Source organism: Hemitrygon akajei, chromosome 11 (assembly GCF_048418815.1).
Source record: "Hemitrygon akajei chromosome 11, sHemAka1.3, whole genome shotgun sequence".
Taxonomy (NCBI): domain Eukaryota; kingdom Metazoa; phylum Chordata; class Chondrichthyes; order Myliobatiformes; family Dasyatidae; genus Hemitrygon; species Hemitrygon akajei.
In genome coordinates, this window is record NC_133134.1 from 164962493 (window position 1) to 164984532 (window position 22040).

Below are 22040 nucleotides of genomic sequence, written 5' to 3' on the forward strand. Positions count from 1 at the left end.
GGGGAAAGGAGAGGGATGAAGTAAGAAGCTGGGAGGTGACAGGTGGAAAACATAATTGGCTGATGAAGAAGGGATCTGATAGGAGAGGAGAGCAGACTATGGGAGAAAGGGAAGGATGAGGAGCACCAGACAGAGGTGATGGGCAGATGAGGTGAAGAGAAGGGGTAAGAGGGGAGTCAAAATGTGGAATGGAAAAAGGGAGAAGGGAAGGTAGGAGAACTTACTGGAAACAAGAGAAATCCATGTTCATGCTGCCAGGTTGGAGGTTTCTGAGATGGAATATGACGTGTTGCTCCAGGTTTTGTTAATATGTAGAGTCGTCTGCAGCTCAGTGCTCAGTGGATTGGACACTTGCCCCCAATCTGAAACTGAGGAGCCCAGGTCAGAGACTCTTTCTGCCCCCACAGCCCCCAGGCCGAGCGAATGGTGTTGCAGGAATATTGATCTGTCAGAGAGCCACTTTACAAGACATTTGGATAAGTTCATGGAAAAGAGGGGTTTGAGGCAAATATACCAAAGGCAAGCAAATTGGTCTATCTTGGTGGGCACCATGGTTGGCATGGATGAGTTGGGTTGAAAGGAATGGGCACCCACTAATGGACTGATTCCAGAGCCCCACTGATCTGGGCAGAACATTAAAAGAATTATACCCAAAGTGTGACCATCACTAACATTGCTAGAATGTCTCATCTAATCTTAGATTTAGAGGCTTGTAAAAGGATACCATAGGGCAGTCAGACTCAATTAGATATGGAAATCGACAGTGATCAATTCTTTAATGCTGTGCAATGTTTAACCACGTTAAAAATTTTAAATAAAAGTAGATGTTTGCTTGGTAGAAATGATCATTTATAGTGTATGGTTAATATTGATTAAATAATAATTATTTATAATATTATGTGATGATATAATTATAACAGGGTTCTATTATATGAGAATACAGGTAAACTTATAATATATATTATAGCATATAATTTTTATATTTGTAGCAATATATTATATGGGTGATAATCGTACTTTACTATTATCATTATTATTATTATTTATTTTCTCTCAGCTCAAGTTGGTAAAACTTGAGGTATGGGCATAGCCAAGCACTCTCATTTTCAATTGCTAGGCACTTTCAGACAATTCTAATGTTTATAGCATTGTAGCTTTCTCGAGATTTGTATAAATATTGCTGTGTGGCCCTAATTGTTTAATGCTATTGTGTAGTGACTTTGGGATGATACCAGTTGTAGATAGTACTATCGGGACAACGTTTACCCTGGTCATGTTCCAGAGTCTTTCAATTTCCACTTTTCATTCAGCATATTCCTGGTGTTTTTCATGTATTAATTTCTGTATGTTATGTGTGTTTGGAATGGTTATATCTATTCAGTAAGTTGTTCTTGTTTGTTTATCCTGTAATATTATGTATTGTCCTATTTGTAATAATCGATTGGTTGTAATGAAATATATAGTACTCTGACTCTAAAACTAGATCAGGTTTGTATTTATAGCAAGGTTTGATGTCTCTTATGAGTTTGTATTTTAAAGCAAGATTTTGGCGAATGATGCTTGCAACTTGATTGTTCCTGTGTAAGAAATCAGATTGAGTTAAACCGCTACAGGATCCTGCACTGTGTTGGATTTTTTCTGGTTTCTCTTGGCATTTTCTGCATTTATCATCTTGAATTTGTTGATCTTCTGTTATGTATTTTTGATAATTTTTTTGTGTTAACCACCTGGTCCTACATTGCCAGAAGGAACCTTTCTGTTTCTAGAAAGAGGTCTCCAACTCTGAGCCAGGTGTTCCACGCTTCCTTGTCGACGTCTGTCAGATTGTGGGGATGGCTTCCATGGAGGGTCATGCTCTTCCTTTGGCTAACTTTTTCTTCTGTAGTGATAATTGCCTCATTTTTCTGGGTTGTGTCTGCTTTTAAGTTTACTGGTGTGTACTTCTTACCAGAATTGCATATGCTCATATAGAGTGCTGAATACTGTTATCGTTGATGGAAGCATATCCTTAGAAATTTTCTCTGACTGTTGTATAAGTTTTTTATGTCTGTTATTCCTTCCCTCCTTCTGTCCCAGGTAGTGTTAATCTAAGTATATTTGAGTATACATAGTGCTTTCTCAAATTTTTCTTTGTAAATTTTTCGGATTGGTTTCAGACCAAGATATTATGAAGGCATCAATATGGGTATAGCAGAAGTGTTTATTGTTTTGGTTATATTTTTACTTTTGAGCTCTGGCAGATTTTCTTAATCCTTGAAGTAAATTATGTTGAACATTTTCCCTTTATTGCACTATGATCTACCTTCTTTGCTTGTTGATATCCCAGATACTTGTATGTTTCATATTCATCCATTGGTTGTATTGTATCCTGCTTCTCTTTTTGTATATTCTACTAGCTCCATTGCACCTTTCTTTATGTTTAATGTTCTGCAATTATCTAGTCCAAAGTTCATGCTTTTATCCTTCAAAGATAGTTCTACTATTTGAATTAATTGCTTTAGCTTTACTAATGAAGGAGCATATAATTTCAAGTTATCCATGTATAGAAGAATGTGTCAAGCTATAATTCATTTGGTTGTCTCTGATTTGATACCCTATTTTTGTCCAGATTCGGTAAATTAGAGAGTGGGTTTAAAGCGAGACAAACCATAGTGGGCTTAGGGAGTCGCCCTGAAAAACGCCTCGGTTTATTTTGATAACGGTGGTTGTTGTTATTTAGTTGTTAATAGATAGGGTGAGTATAGTACACCAATGTTATTATTACTATATCTTGATCACTCTTTCCCGGTGATTTATTATGGGTCATTTCAGAGCTCAACTCTGTGCCTAGAGTCATGGTCAGAGTGCGATGGACAAGGACATTTGATTTTCTTTCCTGGATTTTGTTGCTTCACTGCCTTCACCACTTTATCCAACATTTATTAATTTGCAGGTTGAGTCTGTGGTGAGGAAGGCAAAAGCAATGTTAGCATTCATTTCAAGAAGACTAGAATATAAAAGCAAGGATATAATGTTGAGACTTTATATAAAGCACTGGTGAGGCCTCACTTGGAGTATTGTGAACAGTTTTGAGCCCTTTATCTAAGAAAGGATGTGTTGAAATTAGAGAGGGTTCAAAGGGGGTTTATGAAAATGATTCTGGGATTGAAAGGCTAATCATATGAAGAGCATTTGATGCCTCTGGGACTGTACTCACTAGAATTCAGAAGAATGGGAGGGAATCTCATTGAAACCTATCGAATGTTGAAAGGCCTCAAAAGAGTGGATGTGGAGAGGATGTTTCCTATGATGGGAGAGTCTAAGACCAGAGGACACAGCCACAGAACAGAGGGGTGCCCATTTAAAATGGAGATGAGGGGAATTTATTTAGCCTGAGAGTGGTGAATCTGTAGAATTCATTGCCCCAGGCAACCGTGGAGATCAAATCATTGGGTATATTTAAGGCAGTGGTTGATAGATTCATTGATTAATCAAGGCATGAAATATGGGGAGAAGGCAGGAGATTGGGTCTGAAAGTGAAATAGATCAGCCTTGGTGAAATGAAGAGCAGACTAAATGGGACAAATGGCCTAATTCTGCTCCTTTATCTTATGGTCTTAATGTTTTTATGGTCTTATTCAATTATGTAAATTCTTCAGCTGCTGAGGTGCACTTTGTTGCCTCCAGATCATGAGGCAGAGACCATTGACTTCAAATTGGCCCAAATTCAAAAGCCACAAATGACTGTACTTGTGCTATTGGGTCACCAGTTGACATGTCTGGGAAACGGTGAGGTAACCTTGTTTCTCCTTGTGGTAATTGTGTGGACAGATCATTCGGAAGGTGTATAAGCAGTACGCAGTGCTGGATATCGATGAGCCTGTTTCTCAACTCCACAAGTGCGCCTTCCACATCAAGGGAACCAACAGAATGTACTTGTGCCTCTCCAACGAAAAGATCATACAGTTCCAGGTACGTTTGACCATCAGCTGCTTTTCCTCTGCTGTGTTTCGGCCTGTTCAATTGCCCAGATACAAAGATGAAAAGCATAGCTTTATCATTTGAACTAGAATATATCATTCAAGTTCAAATTCAAGTGTATTGTCATGGACACACGTACCCATATTTCTTTGCATTTACTGTGAATGCCGGCAAGACAGTGATGACATATATGTACTTCGATAATAAATTTATTTGAACTTTGAACTCAGCTTATACACACCATAAGCATTAGCTGTTTGAAGCAGCAGAATGGTATAATATAAACACAAATTGCATAAACAATATAAATTAAACACAACTAACACAACAAAATAAACGAAAGTAAATATAGCGACATCAGTGGAAGTTGAGGATATGGTAGAATTAGAGCTTCTCGGGTCAGGTCAGGAAACTGATGGCAGTGGGGAAGAGGCTGTTGTTGAACCATGACATACAGGTCTCAGTCCCTTGCACCTCCTGCCCAATGGTAGCAATGAGAAGAGGACATGGCCTGGATGGTGGGGATCCTTTAAGATCTACACCACCTCTTACTGATGTCCCTGATGTTTGGGAGAGCTGTACCCGTGATGGAAGTGGATGAGCTCACCATCTCTCTGCAGCCTCTTGCGGTCTTGTGCATTGGAGTTCCATTTTGTTGTTTGTGGTACAGGTTGTTTTGTAGAGAGATACAGCACAGAATCAGGCCCTTCAGCCCGCATCTCTTTTAAACTATCCCCTTGCACCTTAAATGCCTGTCCTTTATCATTTGAAAGTTCTACCCTGGGGGAGAAATATTCTGATTCTCTACCCTGTTTTTGCTTCTAATCATTTTACAATCTTTTATCAGGAGCTTCTTTGAGCTAATATGCTTTTGGTGAAAGGTCTTCAACCTGAAATGAGAACTCCCTTTCTGTTTCTGTAGGTGCTGCCTGACCCATTGTGAGTTATCGGCATTCGCTATTTAATTTCCCTGCTGAAAGGGAACATTTCACCTTTTCCACCACCCACTCAATCTGCCCATCATCATATACTCCTCCCCGCACTGTTCGTGTCAGCCTTCCCCACCTCCCTTATTTGGTTCTATATTCCTCCTTCCTATTCAGCACATCCTCCTCCTTAGCACCGAGACATTCCAGCACATTGCGTTGTCCTCACAAACATCAAGGTCCCTCTCACTGGTGAAACCCCATTAATGATCCCACTATATTCTGCTTTTTGTCACTTGGATCTACCCATCACCTCCCAGCCTCTGCCCCCATTCTCACTCTCCCCTCCTCCATCTGCCTATCTTCCCTCCTCCCTCGGATCCACCTATCACCTCCCAGCTTCTCTTCCCATTCCTGCTCTCCCCTCCTCCATCTGCCTATCTTCCCTCCTCCCTCGGATCCACCCATCACCTCCCAGCCTCTATCGCCATTCCCACTCTCCCCTCCTCCACCTCCCCATCACCTCTCCTCACCTGGATCCACCCATCACCTCCCAGCTCTTGGTTCCCTCCTTCTACTCCCCTGTTTATACTGGCTATCTCCTTTCTGTCATTAGTCCAGATGAAGTAAGGACCAGAAGCATCGACAGTCTATATCCCTCCACAGTTCCTCCAGCAGTTTTGTCTTTTTCTCTCCAGATTCCAGCATCTACTGTATCTTAGAACTATAGAACCATAGAACACTACAGCACAGTACAGGCCCTTCAGCCCTCCATGTTGTGCCGACCCATATAATCTTGTGTCCACATTTACTTGAGTTTGGGATCCCCATGTTCTATGATGGTGAGAGTAGTTTGCATGTCTCTAGATGAATAAATTGCTTATTGAGAGTAAATTTTAGTTTAATTTATTTATAAATAATTGTATATTTGGAGGGAACCTGAGGGGGATCTTCACTCAGAATATGGTGGAAGTGTGGAATGAGGTGCCAGTGGGGGTGGAGGTTCAATGTTCAAGGTTCAAAGTACATTTATTATCAAAGTATATGCACATGCTACAACCTCGAGATTGGTCTCCTAACAGGCAGCCACCAAACAACGAAACCCAAAAGGACCCATAGAAATAATGAAGACTATCCAACACCCAATGTGCAGGGAGAGAGAGAGAAAAACAAATCATGTAAGCAGTAAAACACAATCAAATAGCATTCGGAACTGAAGTCGACAAATAGGGTCTGTCCCCAGACCTGTAATTCAGCGCAGAGTCGAGTACACCTCGTGGAGTGGCAGGCAGAACCGGCCTGTTCCTTGCCTCGGGCCCTGGCACTCTGACCTTTTCAGTCGAGCCCAGCGCTTCAGCTGTCGTCCAAACATCAGGTACATTCTGAGACCTGGACCCTGACACCTCGATGTGGGCTGTACCCGACCTCTCCGATTTGGCCCGGCACCTCAATTGATCAAACCTCGGCTCTTCCCGGCTCTGGGCAATGGGCCCGCTGCCTTGCCTTGCCTCGGTTATCCCACATCGAATTGCCTCCATCCTAAGGGAAGTAGCAGACTATCGCTGGTGATAACCATTTACCAAAAAAAGGCATAATTAACAAAGTATTTAATTATTTTCCTTGTTTTGTTCGCCACCAGACAGAGGTCACTGAGATTCAGCACGCCATCTTAAACTGCTGATTATAACATTAAGAGAAATTTGGATAGGGGAACACAGTATGTGGGAGGGATATGGAGGGCAGCTCACATAAAATGCTAGGGGAACTCGACAGGCCTGGCAGCATCTGTGGAAAAGAGAACAGTCAACATTTCAATTTCATCAGAATTGGAGAAAAAAAAGATGAGGAGTCAGTAGTAGGTGGGAGGAAGAAACACAAGGTGATATGTGAGTACCCCTCCCTCCCTCCAGGTTTCACCTATCACCTTGTGTTTCTTCCTCCCCTCCCCCCCACCTACTAACTCTGACTCCTCATCTTTCTTCTCCAGCCCTGATGAAGGGTCTTGCCCCGAAACGTTGACTGGTTACTCTTTTCCATAGACGCTGCCTGACCTGCTGAGTTCCTCCAGCATTTTGTGTGTGTTGCTCAGGGTTCCAGCATCTGCAGATTTTCTCTTGTTTGGGGGTATGGAGGACATTGGTCGGGGTGAGAGTCAATGGGACTGCAGCACTCTATGGCTGTACGAAGAGTCTATGACTTTATTACTAAGAATAAGTTTATAAATTGTTTATTTACTATGAATAAATTTATAATTGCAAGAATCAATGGTGAATATATGGCAATCTCTACAAGTATTTGTCCCCTGAATGATTGGATCTTTTGTTGTGATCCTTCAAGGCGATCCCTTGCTCCAAGGAAGCCAATAAGGAAGTGTTGACTGATGGGGCCTGTTGGACAATTATTGGTACCGAGGCTGTGGAGTACACGTTCAGTGAGAGCCTCGCTCACCTGCACTCTCCTGTCACTCCTGTTCCTGTTATCAGCAGTCTTGAGGTAAGATCTTCCCAGCATTGTTGAGTTGGGCCGAAGGGCCGATTTCCATGCTGAATTATTGGGCCGTAACGTAGGAGCAGAATTAGGCCATTCAGCCCATCGAGTCTGCTCCGCCGTTCCATCACGGCTGATTTATTATCCCTCTCAACCCTATTCTCCTGCCTTCTCGCTGTAACGTTAGTTGCCCTTTCTAATCAAGAATCTATCAACTTCTGCTTTAAATATACCCATTGACTTGGCCTCCACAGCCATCTGTGGCAATTAATTCCACAGATTTACCACCCTCTGACTAAAAAAATTCCGTCTCATCTCTGTTCTATTGGGATGTCGCTGTATTCTGAGTTTTTGCCCTCGACCTAGATCTTACAAGGATTTACTATCACCTCTGCAAATGGACCATCTCAGTCCAGCACCACTGTACCGACGGGTAATGGAATCTATGTCCACATCTCCCTGAAAGAGGCCGCACAATTAGATAGGGGGGTGGAGAAGTCATTAGGCACGCCTACCTTCATTAGTCCGTGCAGTGAGCAGAATAATCGGGAAGTCACGGAGCTGTTCTGTAAAACTTTGTGTGCGTTTCTGGTCAGCCCACTACAGGGAGGATGTGGTGGCTTTGGAGAGGGTGCAGAAGAGGTTTACCAGAGTATTATAGACACACCATTGTTCAGGTCAAGGCGGCACAGTGCATTGAGGTCGAGACTCAGAATTGGTTGATTTTAGGTTCGTAGGGATGGTTTCTGGGGGTAGCACAGGTGAGTAAGGGGACAGGTTAGGGTTTAAGGACAGGCATGAGGGGATTTAGAGGTCAGGGGCTGTAAATGAAGAATTGGGTAGGAGCCCGAGACTGGGTCAGAACATTCTGCAGTAGAAGGTCAGTGATTCCCATGGAAGGACGTTGGGTTGGCAAGTGCTTAGATCTAGACCAGTGATCTTCATGGTCAGTGACTGAGTTGGTGGGTGAGGGCTGATGACCACCTCCCCAGGTCAATTAGCCCCGGGATTGGAGGTTGATTCGAGACAGGAGTTCAACAGGTCCTGATAAAGGGTCTTGGCCCAAAACATCGACTGTTCATTCCACTCCATAGATGCTGCCTGACCTGCTGTGTTTGTCCAGAATTTTGTGTGTATTACCTGGATGCTCTCTGGATTAGAGGGACATGCTGTAAGGTGAGGTTGGAGAAACTTAGGTTGTTTTCCCTGGAGTGATGGAGGCTGAGAAGAGACCTGATTGAAGTTTATATAATTACAAGGGGCATACAGTGCCTACAAAAAGTATTTACCCCACCCCTTGGAAGTTTTCATGTTTTATTGTTTTACAACAGTGAATCACAGTGGATTTAATTTGGCTTCTTTTGACACTGATCAACAGAAAAAGGCTCGTTCATGTCAAAGTGAAAACAGATCTCCACAAAGTGATCTAAATTAATTACAAATTTAAAATGTAAAATAATTGATTGCATAAGTGTTCACCCCCTTTAATATGACACACCAAATCACCAATGGTGCAGCCAATTGATTTTAGAACTCACGTAATTAGTTAAATGGAGTTAAAAGGCACAACAGCGCCTCTTTCACCTCAGACAGTTGAGGAAGTTTGATATGGGCCCCTAAATCCTAAGAACTTTCTACAGGGACACAATTGAGAGCATCCTGACTGGCTGCATCACTGTCCGGTATGGGAACTGTACCTCCCTCAATCGCAGGACTCTGCAGAGAGTGGTGCGGACAGCCCAGTGCATCTGTAGTTGTGAACTTCCAATGATTCAGGACATTTACAAGGACAGGTGTGTAAAAAGGGCCCAGAGGATCATTGGGGACCTGAGTCACCCCAACCACAAACTGTTCCAGCTGCTACAACCCGGGAAACGGTCCCGCAGCATAAAAGCCAGGACCAACAGGCTCCGGGACAGCTTCTTCCACCAGGCCATCAGACTGATGAACTCACGTTGATTTGAGTGTACTCTATGTTACATTGACTGTTCTATTTATTATAAATTACTATGATTGCACATTGCACATTTAGACAGAGACGTAACGTAAAGATTTTTGCTCCTCATGTATGTGAAGGATGTAAGAAATAAAATCAATTCAATTCAATTCACTCAACCATACATGAATACAGCCAAATGAAGCAGCATTATTCCTGGGCCAAGGTGCAAATGCACACATCAGTCACACACAGCTCAAGGCACATATGAGATAGGAGGCATATATAACATATGAATAAAATATAGTCACACAAAAAATATAGTCCCAGACTCGGAGTCTATGAATGTTGGAGAAACCTGCATTTGAAAATGATGCAGCTTGTCTTCTGCTGAGCGATCAATGGGGTGCCAGCAACGAATCCAGTTTGGACATCGCTCCACACCAACTCTAGTGGAGTGCAACTGGTTCTGATGCCTTTCTCCTGGGTGGCTGTAAACAGGCAGCACTGTGGCTTGAGGCCTAGTCCTCAATACAACCGAGGCCACACAGCTCCCCCTCTGTCCATTGTTAAGTGTGTAACCCCCTGGGTCGCCTCAGGCTCGCTCAGCTCGTTCTCGTCTAGGGGGAGCAGCCTTCGGCCCCGCCAAACTAGGTAATCAGCTTGTGTGGATGCTGCGTGATGTCCCCGCCTCACCCAAAAACAGACAGTACACCATATGCGATTAAATGATTACAATTTATAAAGATTACTATAACTAAGTGATTAATAACGATACAGTATATATGAAGGAAAAGAAAATAAAGAAAAGGCGCCAAATGTATCAAAGTCCAAACCACTTCGTGCACAACCGTTGGAGCTCAATTACTGAAGTCTTCTGGCCACCATTCGATCCCCTCCGAACTCCTCGACTCACAGCTCAGGACCACTCGAAGTGGTCAACCAAGCACATCTATCTTTGTCTCCTCTCCTCAGGGTACCTCCTGGCCTTGGACCCCCGCTTGGGGTCCGTTCCTCACCCAGTTTACAGCATTGTGTCCTCTCTCTCTCACCCCCTCGCGCCGATCTCCCCAAAAGCCCGCCAACAATAGCTTACAGACTCAGAAGAAAGAACAACAATAATCCCAATTGGTTAACAAAGGAATACAATTCTCGTTATCAGTAAATTTTAACCCAAACAAGCTTCCAGCACTCTCTCGCAACAAAGAAACATTCCTACTTTTAACAAAACAAAGAAGCCATTTTGATTAACATACGCAGTAACAAAGAAAAAGAAGAAACCCCCTTTACAAGTGAATGCTGTATTGAATTTTTGAGGCAGTAACAAGGAGGGAGGGTGTTTGATGGAATTTACATAGATTCTAGCATAGTTTTTGACAAGGCCCCACCTGGCAGTATGATCAAAAGTTAGAAGCCCACAATCTTCAAAGGAACGTAGTATATTGGATCCAAAGTTGCCTCCAAGGTGAAGGGCAACGATTGGCCAGTGTTTCTGTGATTAGAAAACTGGTGAGGTTCTAAAGGTCTCATTACTTAATCCCTTGTTCTCTTGGTGCTCTTGACCCCAGTGTGAAAGATCTGCTCATCTCACTTCTGGTTTCACCTGGTCTTCACAGCCATCCTCACTATGGAAGAGGGAGGAGAGAGGGCTCTCATTTGTGTGAGTCTGGGTCACTGACTGACTTCTCTTGGGTGTTAGTAACCTGACAGAGTTTGTTCTTGCTTCCCAAGCTGAATGGAGGAGGTGACGTGGCAACGTTAGAACTCCAAGGAGAGAGCTTCAGCCCCGACCTGAAAGTGTGGTTTGGTGACGTGGAGGCTGAGACAATGTACAGGTAACCAAGATGTTAGAAACCTGCGCTGATCTGATTTGTTGCAAGTGATGCATGTCATTGTACGATTCAAAATTCGATGTTAATGTGACAAATAGAGCCGATCTTAAGATTGCAAAAGAACACGGCAGGATCTAGTTGGAGGTGCAGGCAGAGAAATAGCAGAGTTTAACCCAGGCAAGCGCGAGGGGTCGCTCGCCGGGAGATTAAATGTAATTGAAAAGTATGTAGTTAATTTCACGGCTCACAGCCCTGGTGGATGGTCACAGTCTTTTACCCAGAGAAGCAGAGTCCGATACTGGAAGGGTGGTTTCAGAATCTGAATCTCGTTTAGTATCACTGGCAACTGCCATGAAATTTGTTGTCTTTGCTACAGCAGTACATTGCAATGCATATTAATAGAGAGAAAACATGAATTATAGTAAATATACATATGTTAAATAGTTAAATAAGTAGTGCAAGAATAGAAATAGAAAAGTAGTGAGGTAGTGGTCATGGGTTCAATGTCCATCTAGAAATTGGATGGCAGAGGGGAAGAAGCTGTTCCTGAATCGTTGAGTGTGTGCCTTCAGGAGCAGCTTCTTCCCCTCTGCCATCCAATTTAAGATGAGAGGGGAAAGAGTTAAAGGGGAAAGCTTTGAGGAGCAGGTTTTTCACACAGAGGGTGGTGGGTATATGGAACGAGCTGCCAGAGGAAGTGGTAGAGGCGGGTACAATTACAACACTTGGAAGCCATTTGGACAGGTTCGTGGATGGGAAAGGCTTAGACGGGTAAGTGTTAACTGCCGGCAACTGAGACTCAGCTTAGTCTGGCACTTTGGACAAATTGTCTGTTTCCATAAGACCATAGGAAATAGGAGCAGACTTAGGCCATTCAGCCCATTGAGTCTGCTCTGCCATTCCATCATCGCTGATTTATTATCCCTCTCGACCCCGTTCTACTGTCTTCTCCCTGTAACCTTTGATGCTCTTACTAATCATGAAGCTATCAACCTCTGCTTTAAATATACCGAATGACTTGGCCACCTGTGGCAACAAACTCTACAAATTCACCACCATCTGGCTAAAGAAATTCCTCCTCGTCTCTGCTTGAAAGAGATGCCCTTTTGTTCTGAGACTGTGCCCCCGGTCCTAGACTTTCCACTCTTCCAAAACTTGTCACCATATCCACTCTATCTAAGTCAGTGATCCCAACAACAGTAGTGAATTATTGGCAAGTATTCTAAGGGGGATAGCGAGAGAGCTGTAGAGATGTTTGCCTCTCTGACTGGAGGCCTAGAAACACAGAAACGTAGAAAACCTACAACACAATACAGGCCATTCAGCCCACAAAGTTGTGCTGAACATGTCCCTACCTTAGAAATTACTAGGCTTACCTATAGCCCTCTAGATAGATAGATAGATAGATACTTTATTCATCCCCATGGGGAAATTCAACTTTTTTTTTCCAATGTCCCATACACTTGGTGTAGCAAAACTAATTACATACAATACTTAACTCAGTAAAAAATATGATATGCATCTAAATCACTCTCTCAAAAAGCATTAATAATAGCTTTTACAAAGTTCTTAAGTCCTGGCGGTTGAATTGTAAAGCCTAATGGCATTGGGGAGTATTGACCTCTTCATCCTGTCTGAGGAGCATTGCATCAATAGTAACCTGTCGCTGAAACTGCTTCTCTGTCTCTGGATGGTGCTATGTTGAGGATGTTCAGAGTTTTCCATAATTGACCGTAGCCTACTCAGCGCCCTTCGCTCAGCTACCGATGTTAAACTCTCCAGCACTTTGCCCACGACAGAGCCCGCCTTCCTTACCAGCTTATTAAGACGTGAGGCGTCTCTCTTCTTAATGCTTCCTCCCCAACACACCACCACAAAGAAGAGGGCGCTCTCCACAACTGACCTATAGAACATCTTCAGCATCTCACTACAGACATTGAATGACGCCAACCTTCTAAGGAAGTATAGTCGACTCTATTTTACTAAGCTCCATGTACCTATCCAAAAGTCTCTTAAAGGACTCTATCGTATCCGCCTTCACCACCTTTGCCGGCAGCCCATTCCACACACTCACCACTCTCAGAGTAAAAAACTTACCCCTGACATCTCCTCTGTACCTGCTCCCCAGCACCTTAACCTGTGTCCTCTTGTGGCAATCATTTCAGCCCTGGGAAAAAGCCTCTGACTATCCACACGATCAATGCCTCTCATGATCTTGTACACCTCTATCAGGTCACCTCTCATCCTCCGTCACTCCAAGGAGAAAAGGACGAGTGCCACAGGGATTGGTGCTGGGTCTGTTGTTGTTTGTCATCTACTGTATATCAAAAATCTGGATGTTAGTGTGGTAAAGTGGGCCAGTATATTTGTAGAATTCTCCCACTATTTGCATAATGTATATTTCTATGATTGCATATGTAAGCCCACAACAAATTTAAAGAAAAGACAGCAACTTAGAAGTGTCAGAAGTTTAGATGGAGTCCAGGAAATGACCTCAAGCTGACCCAATGGGGAACCATGGGATGGAAGGAAGGAAAGGGACTGAAACCTGGTGTTCTAGTGGTTAGGATTTGGCACTCTCAGCGTTCTGTCCCAGGTTTCGATCCCTGGTCAGGGAACTAGATGTTACACGTGGGGCTCCCAGGGAATTTAATTCAGAGAATAATGAGACACCGCGGTAACATAGCAATTAGCCTGATGCTATTACAGCTTGGGGTGTTAGAGTTCAGAAATCAATTGCGGTGCTCTCCGGAGGGAGTTCTATTTTTCAGCCCTTCGACCTCCGATCTAACCCCAGTCTAATCATAGGACAATTTACAATGACCAATTAACCTGCTAGCCGGATGTCTATAGACTGCGAGATGAAACCGGAGCACCCAGAGGAAACCCACATGGTCATGGGAAGAACATACAAACTCCTTACAGATAATGGCGAATGAACCTAGGTTGCTGGTACTGTAAAGTGTTGTGCTAACTACTAGGGTGGTAGCCGTCCTAAACCGCAAATGTGTGAATTTCCTCCAGATGCTACGGTTTCTTCCCACAGTCCAAAGACGTACCAGTAAATTGGTTAATCAGTCATTGTAAATTTTGTGGTTAATTTGGTGGATTGCCGAAGGGTTTTGGCTCGAAATGTTGAATGTGCTCTTCTCCTAGATGCTGCCTGGCCTGCTGAGTTCCTCCAGCATTTTGCGTGTGTTACTCGGAGTTCCAGCATCTGCGGATTTTCTCTTTTGTTTGTGATTAGATTGCTGGGTGGGCTGGAAGAGCCTGTTCCGCGCTGTATCTCTGAAATAAAATAGTTGTTTCAATGTGCTCATGACAAATAAACTTGAATCTTGACACAAGGGAGTGTGGGTGTGGAAGAGTGAAGAGCGGAACTGAAATCAGCATCTTGTCTTCACAGAAACCCCAAGTCCCTCCTGTGTGTGGTGCCCGATATCAGCTCGTACAGCAGCGAGTGGCGTTGGCTTCGTCAGCCCATCACGGCACCCCTCTTCCTGATGAGGAGCGACGGACTCATCTTCTCCAGCGTCTTCTCCTTCACCTACACCCCTGAGCAGAGCTGCTTTCCCGGCCAGAGGGTGGTGCGGGAGATCCCCGAAGACTCCGACAACTTCCTCAACACTATCCATCAGGAGTTCACTCGCACCAACTTCCACCTCTTCATGCAGAGCTAAGAGGGGAAAAGCCAAGGTCTCCTTCCATTGTATGGTATCCCGGGTCAAGCTAATGTCCTGTATCTGTCACTCTGAGTTTCCTGACTTGTATCGGTCCCTAGTCAGACAACACATTCTTAAAGTTAAATTCATAGAACACTATAGTACAGACACAGGCCCTTTGGCCCATCTAGTCTGTGCCAAACTGTTATTCTGTCCATTCCCATTGACCTCTACCTGGACCGTAGCCCTCCATGCCCCTCATATCTATGTACCTATCCAAACTTCTCTTAAATGTTGCAATCAAACCTGGATCCACACTTGCACTGGCAGCTCATTCCACAATCTCAGCACCCTCTGCGTGAGGAAATTCCTCCTCAGGTTCTCTTAAACATTTCACCTTTCACCCTTAACCTATGACCGCCAGTTCTAGTCTCACCCAATCTCATTGGGAAAAGCCTGTTTGCATTTACCCTATCTATACGCCTCATAATTTTGTGTCATCATCAAGTGCCGTGTTGTATGACATGGACAAACATGACTGTTCTTGGCAAATTTTTCTACAGAAGTGGTTTGCCATTGCCTTCTTCTGGTCAGTGTCTTTACAAGACGGGTGACCCCAGCCATTATCAATACTCCTCAGAGATTGTCTGCCTGGTGTCAGTGGTCGTATAACTAGGACTTGTGATATACACCAGCTGCTCATACGACCATTCACCATAGTGTACCTCTGTCAAATCTCCCCTCATTTTCCTGTGCTCCAGGCAATAAAGTCTTAACCTATTCAACCTTTCCCTATAACTCAGGACTGCGTCCAAGCAACGTTCTTGTAAGTTTTCTCTGAATTCTTTCAATACTATTAGAATCTTTCCTGTAGCTAGGTGACCAGAAATGTACACAGCTTAGCTTTATGTTTAAATTTTATCCATACTACTAACCCCAAACCCCCAACCGCACCCCCACCCCACCATGGGCCAGTGCCTCAATTCCTTCCTTATGTCCAGAAGCACATCGAGCCTGAACAGTCTTGCAGGTCTCTGTTCTCCCCTACTCTCACATCTACGCACCTTTCAGAGATCCTCTTCGATGTTCGAAGTAAATTTGTTATCCAAGTACTGTACACACATGTCACCACATACAACCCATTGTCTTGCAGGCATACTCTGTGAATCCAAGAACCATCATGTAATCAATGAAAGACCACGCCCAACGGCACAGACAAACGGCCAATGTGCGAAGGACAACGAACTGTGCAAATACAAAAAGAAAAAAAAATGATAATTATAAATAAGCAATAAATATTGGGAACATTGGATGAAGAGCCATTGAAAGTGAGTCCATAGCTTGTGGGAACAGTTAAGTGAGAGGGCAAGTGAAGTTGCGTGAAGTTATCCCCTTTTGTTCAGGAGCCTGATGGTAGACGGGTAATAACTGTTCCTGAGGTGTGAGTCCTGAGGCTCCTTTACCTTTTTCCTGAGAGCAGCAGCGAGAAGAGAGCATGGACTAGGTGGTGAGGGTTTCTAATGATGGAGTGACAACACTCCGTGTAGATGTGCTCTATGGTGGGGAGGACTTGACCCTCTTCTGGCACCCCTACCTGACCCCCCTCCCAACCCCCCTCCCATCCCCCTCTTTTTTCTGTGTTTTGGCATTAATTCTTGGTGACAGAACAGTTCGAAATGTTTTGTCCTTAAAGGGTCTGTATACTGTACTGTAACTTGATAATTGGGGATCCCCAACATTCAATCACATTCCCTAGAACACAGAAGAATCCACACACTACAGACCCTACTGGCAGGTGGAATGGGAGGAGGGGAAAGAAAGAAATGATTTGGAGGCTGGGGATGCGCGGGTGTAGGGGGAACAGGGCAAGTCAGAGGGACAAGAAAAAATTAATAGTGGCCGGAGCAGGTTGACTGAAATGGAATGATGCCCCAATCATTTATGTGTGATCAATTTTCAATCCTATGCATTTACAGCCTCACAAGGCGCTGGAGGAACTCAGCTAGTCAGGCAGCGTCTATGGTGGTGAATTAAAAAGTCAACGGTTCAGGGCGAGACCCTGTATCAGGACTAGAAAGGAGGGGGACAGAAGCCAGAATAAGAAACTTAGGGGAGGGGGAGGGGGCACAACTTGGCAGGTGATGGGTGAGACCAGGTGAGGGGGAAGGCATGTGGGTGGAGGAGGGGGGTGAATTGAGAAGCTGGAAGATGATAGGTGGAGACAGTTGTTGGGCTGGGGAAGAAGGAATCTGATAGGAGTAGACTATGGGAGAAAGGGAAGAAAGTGGAGAAGAAAAGGGAGATAATGAGCATGTGAAGAGGGGGGGGGAACAAGAGGAGATAATGAGTGTGTGAGGAGAAGGGGTAAGAGGGGGTGAACTTACTGGAAGTTAGGGAAATTGATGTTCATCCCATCATGTTGGAGCCTGCCAAGACAGAATATGTGGTGTTGCTCCTCCAACCTGAGTGTGGCCTCTTTGTGGCAGTAGAGGAGGCCATGGACAGACATGGAATGGGAATAGGAAGTCAAATTGAAACGGGCGGCCACTGGGAAATCCTGCTTTTGCAACAGACAGCGAATGTGCTCAACGAAGCAGTCCCCCAATCTGCTTCAGGTCCCACCAATGGAAAGGGGGCCCCAGTGAATACAATAGATGACCCCAACAGACTTACAGGTGAAGAGTCGCTTTACCAAGAGGGACCGTTTTTGTGTCTTTGCATCCAGTTCCCTCAGGGTGGCCCTTCATTTACCCTCCCCCTCAGTCTGTAAAGGGTTAACCCTAAGCATTCACCAGTGGAAGGCGGTAGTATTGGAATGTGCGTGTGTAGAACATGGCTCCTCCTTCCCCAGCAGAGTAACCAGCTGTCATTAAGTGCAAATCCTACCTGGAAAAATCAATGGAAAAAAAATCATCTTTCGTTCTGTGGGATGTGTGTGATTGCTGAGATTTTTCTGTACGTTGATGTCAAAGAATAAACCTGGCGTTTATTGCTTGCTTGGGACAGGTCTGGTTGTATTTGTAGCCATTTGAATGGGTCCAGCATGTCCAAAAGAGAAAAGACAGATGAGCTTTATTTGCCATACACAGTGAAATGTGTTGTTTGCGTCAGTGACCCACACCATCCGAGGATGTACTGGAGGTAGCCTGCAAGTGTCGCTTCTGGCACCAGCATTGCATGCCCAGAACTTACTAACCCTAACCTGTATGTCTCTCCTTCAAGAGGACCACAACCTCGCCATAGGGTTTGGAGGCTTGTGTGCCTCAGTGACGCAGAGGGTCATGCGGGCTGGAGTCAGGACTTCATGCTTTGGCTCTTGGTAGGATCACCCATGCCAAACAGGCCTAGCAAAGAGTGGCCTACTGGGTCCTTCAGGTTTGGGGGTTCAACTCAAGGCCAACCCTGACTGGTCAAGCAAAACTGTTATGGAAACAAAAATGAACCCTACAGGACCTTCATTATTGCCCTAAATGCCAGCAATGTAAAAAGCAAAACAGAGAAGAGTACATCTTTGGACAGTCGGAGGGAACTGGAGCATCCTGAGGAAACACGTGGTCAAGGGGAGAACGTACAAACTCCTTAAGGACAGCAATGAGAATTGAAACCCGATTTTCTGATCACTGGTGCTATTGTCACACGGGATTGATGGTCCTGGGTCAGTTGTGATTGTTGCTAATTCTGAAAGCCATGCCAACGTGGAGGGCTAGCAAAGACCCTGGCCTGACTCCAGTTGCTGGGACGATTGTGCCTGGACACTCCATAGCATGTCTCTCATGTGTTCCTGGGTAGTGAGGGAATGAAAGCTGTTTGGATGGTTTCCCAGTGGCTTCTTCACACATCTATCGTTGGTTGACATGGGCACCCATCCTACATCCAACACCTCCATCCCACCAAATGGGATGAGAGGACTGGATGACCAGTTCTGCTGTCAAAGAGTCATACAGCCCCTCTGGTCCAACTCATCCATACTGACCAAGGTGCCCATCTGACCTGGTGCCATTTGAGGTGTTTGTCCCACGCCCTTCTGAATACTTCCTATCGATATACTTGTCAAAATTCCTTTAAGATGTTACAATTTTACCCATTTCTATGTCAAGGTCAAAATGTTTATTGTAATTGCAAGTACGTATGTGCAGAAGTGAAATGAAAAGCTTACATCAGTTTTAGAGCCACATGGCATCAGATAAGCAGCATTAGAGTCATAGAGAACTGCAGCACCGAAACGGGCCCTTCAGCCCATCTACTACATGCTGAACTGTTACTCTACCCAGTCCCATCAACCTGCACCCGGACAATAGCCCTCCATACCCCTCCCATCCGTGTACTTATCCAAAATACTCTCAGATATCGAAATCAAACACACATCAAACATGGCAGTCCTGAAGAAGGGTTTCAGCCTGAAAAATTGACTGTTTATTCATTTCCACGGACCTGCTGACTTTCCCCAGCATTTTGTGTGTGTTGCTCTGGGTTTTCAGCATCTGGAGAATCTCTTGTGTTTTGGACATGGAGCAGTACAGCTCGGGAACAGGCCCTTTGCTGTGCCAAACCAAATCAATCAGTAATCAATAAATTAGCATTCTCAAGAAAAATAAATGAAACAATTTTTACGAGAATGAACACAATTAGAGAAACACAAAGTCCACTTTAGTGTAAAGTGATCGGAGCCGTTGTCTTGTTGCTAAACTGTAGTGATCAGGATTGTGTCAGTTGGTTCAGGAACTGAATGGTTGCCAAGAGCAGTTGTTCTTGAATATGGTCGTGTGGGACTTCTGGCTTCTGCATGCCATGCCCGCGGGTATAAGGGAGCATTTCTGGGACCGGTGCATTCTGGGATGGGGTGACCGCGTGGCGGCACGGTAGTGTAGTGGTTAGCGCAACGCTTTGCAGTGCAGGTGACCTGGGTTCAATTCCCGCTGTCTGCAAGGAGTTTTTACGTTCTCCCTGTGATTGTGTGGGTTTCCTCCCGGTGCTCCGGTTTCCTCCCACAGTCCAAAGACGTACCAGTTGTTAGGTTAATTAATCATTGTAAATTCTCCCATGATCAGGTTAGGATTAAATCAGGGGATTGCTGGGCAGCACGTTTTGAAGGGCTGGAAGGGCCTATTCCGCGATCTTATTTATCCGAATAAATAAATATTGAATTTGAAACTGTAAGCAGTGTGTATGGTAACACTGTAATACAGTCATCACTGAATAAGCCTCCTTTGGAAAAGGAATGAAACACAATGCAGACTAGCTGGCACCCAGGGTGTTGTGCTCAGCACCTCCCGCTTCATTTTGGAGACGCCACAGGGTGTTATTCTATTTGGTTAAGGAATGTTGAGATTAAATATTTTGTCCGACTACTGCACCACTGGGGTTTTCCCCAATAGTACCTCAGCATCAATTTCTGCACGCTACCTGCAGTCACATACCAAACCCGTCCGCACTGTGAACAAACACACTGGAGTCAACCAGGAGCTGTGCAGCTCCGTGTTAGCAGAGAGTAAACAACATGGCTGCCTGTCTCGACCTGTCAGGAACGATGTACTTTCAGTGGCCACATGATTAGACTCCCCCTGAACCTAATCCACTGGCCACTGAGTGTATGTTTGTGGTTTCTGTTGCTGCAGCCCATCCACTTCAAAGTTCGACGTGTTGTGCATTCAGAGATGCCTCTCTGCACACCACTGTAGTAACACGTGGTTATGAGTTACTGTTGCCTTCCTGTCAACTTGAACCAATCTGGCTATTCTCGGATCTTTCTCATTAACAAGGTATTTTCACCCACAGAACGGGTGCTCACAGGATGTTTTTATTTGTTTTTTGCACCATTCTCTGTAAACTCTAGAGACTATTGTGTGTGAAAATCCCAGGAGATCAGCAGTTTTTTGAGATACTCAAGCCACCCCATCTGGAAGCTCATTCCACACTCTCACCACCCTCTGAGTGAAGAAGTTTCCCCTCATGTTCCCCTTAATCGTTTCACCTTTTACTCTTAACCCATGACCTCAAGTTGTAATCTCACCCAACCTCCGAGGAAGGGTCCTGAGGAAGGGTCTCGGCCCGAAACGTCGACAGTGCTTCTCCCTATAGATGCTGCCTGGCCTGTTGTGTTCCACCAGCATTTTGTGTGTGTTGTTCTCAGAGGAAAAAACCTGCTTTCATTTAACTTATTTATGCCCTTAATAATCTTGTATATCTCTATCAATTTTGTGTATCTTCTGCATTCTAAGGAATGAAGTCCTAACCTGTTCGACCTATCCATATAACTCAGCTCCTCAAGTCCCAGCAACATCCTTGTAATTTTTTTTTGCACTCTATCAACCTTACTTACATCTTTCCTGTCGGTAGGTGACCAAAACTGGACACAATACTCCAAATTAGGCCTCAGCAACGTCTTGTACAACTTCAACATCACATCCCATCTCCTGTACTCAGCACATTGAATTACGAAGGCTAATGTGCCAAAAGCTTTCTTTACGACCCTATCTACCTGTGATGCCACTTTCAATGAATTACGGATTTGTATTCCCAGATGCCTCTGTTTGACTGCGCTCAGTGCCCTATTGCTCACCACGTAAAATCTACCCTGGCTGGTCCTACTGAAGTGCAAAAGCTCACACTTGCCTGTGTTAAATTCCATCTGCCATTTTTAACCCATTTTTCCAGTTGGTCCAGATCATGGTGCAAGCTTTGATAGTCTTCTGTGCCCCCCCAACTACACCCCCAACCTTGGTATCGTCTGCCAATTTGCTGATCCAGTTTCCAGACTATCATCCAGATCATTAATATAGATGACAAACAACATTGGACTCTTCAATGACAGAGTTTTAGAAAGGAAGAACAAATTAAGAGTCAGAGCCTGGCTAAAGAACCGGGCTAAAGTGTTGCCGGGCTAAAGGGCCTGTTTCTGTCCTCCATGACTCCTTCAGGAATGAACGGCTTGCACTCTTTCACCATCTCAGTTTGTCACACGCACTTCCTGGCAGCTGTCATATTTTCTCACCCGCTGCCGCTGTGGGAAGTTAGGGGTGTACAGCGCCCATTTTGTGAAGAGTGACGTGTTAACCACAAGTCAATTAATTTTGCGGTGTGGGTTGAGAGGTCAATGCTTGATGGGGCAGGCAGGAGATTTAACCTGTTCTATGGAATCCTTGGTAGTTTTCTGAAAGTAATTCCATCAAAACCTTTATTAATCTACCACTTAATCTCCGTTCCAAGAAGAAAAATCTGACCCTATTAATCTGTCTCT

General features: G+C 44.5%; 1 protein-coding gene across 5 annotated transcripts in view; it reads left to right on the forward strand.

Annotated features, from left to right (window-relative positions):
* Positions 1–17799, forward strand: part of rbpjl (recombination signal binding protein for immunoglobulin kappa J region-like) — a 70374-nt gene extending 52575 nt beyond the window's left edge. For 4 of the 5 annotated variants that reach the window (XM_073062166.1, XM_073062165.1, XM_073062163.1 and 1 more), the window contains 4 exons: positions 3811–3951; positions 7224–7379; positions 11041–11144; positions 14548–17799. In XM_073062166.1, coding sequence (XP_072918267.1) covers positions 3811–3951; positions 7224–7379; positions 11041–11144; positions 14548–14821 — 675 coding nt within the window. In that variant the 3' untranslated portion in view covers positions 14822–17799. The remainder of the gene's footprint in view (positions 1–3810; positions 3952–7223; positions 7380–11040; positions 11145–14547) is intronic. The other variant, XM_073062162.1, reaches the window with a different exon arrangement.
* Positions 17800–22040: the final 4241 nt, after the last annotated feature.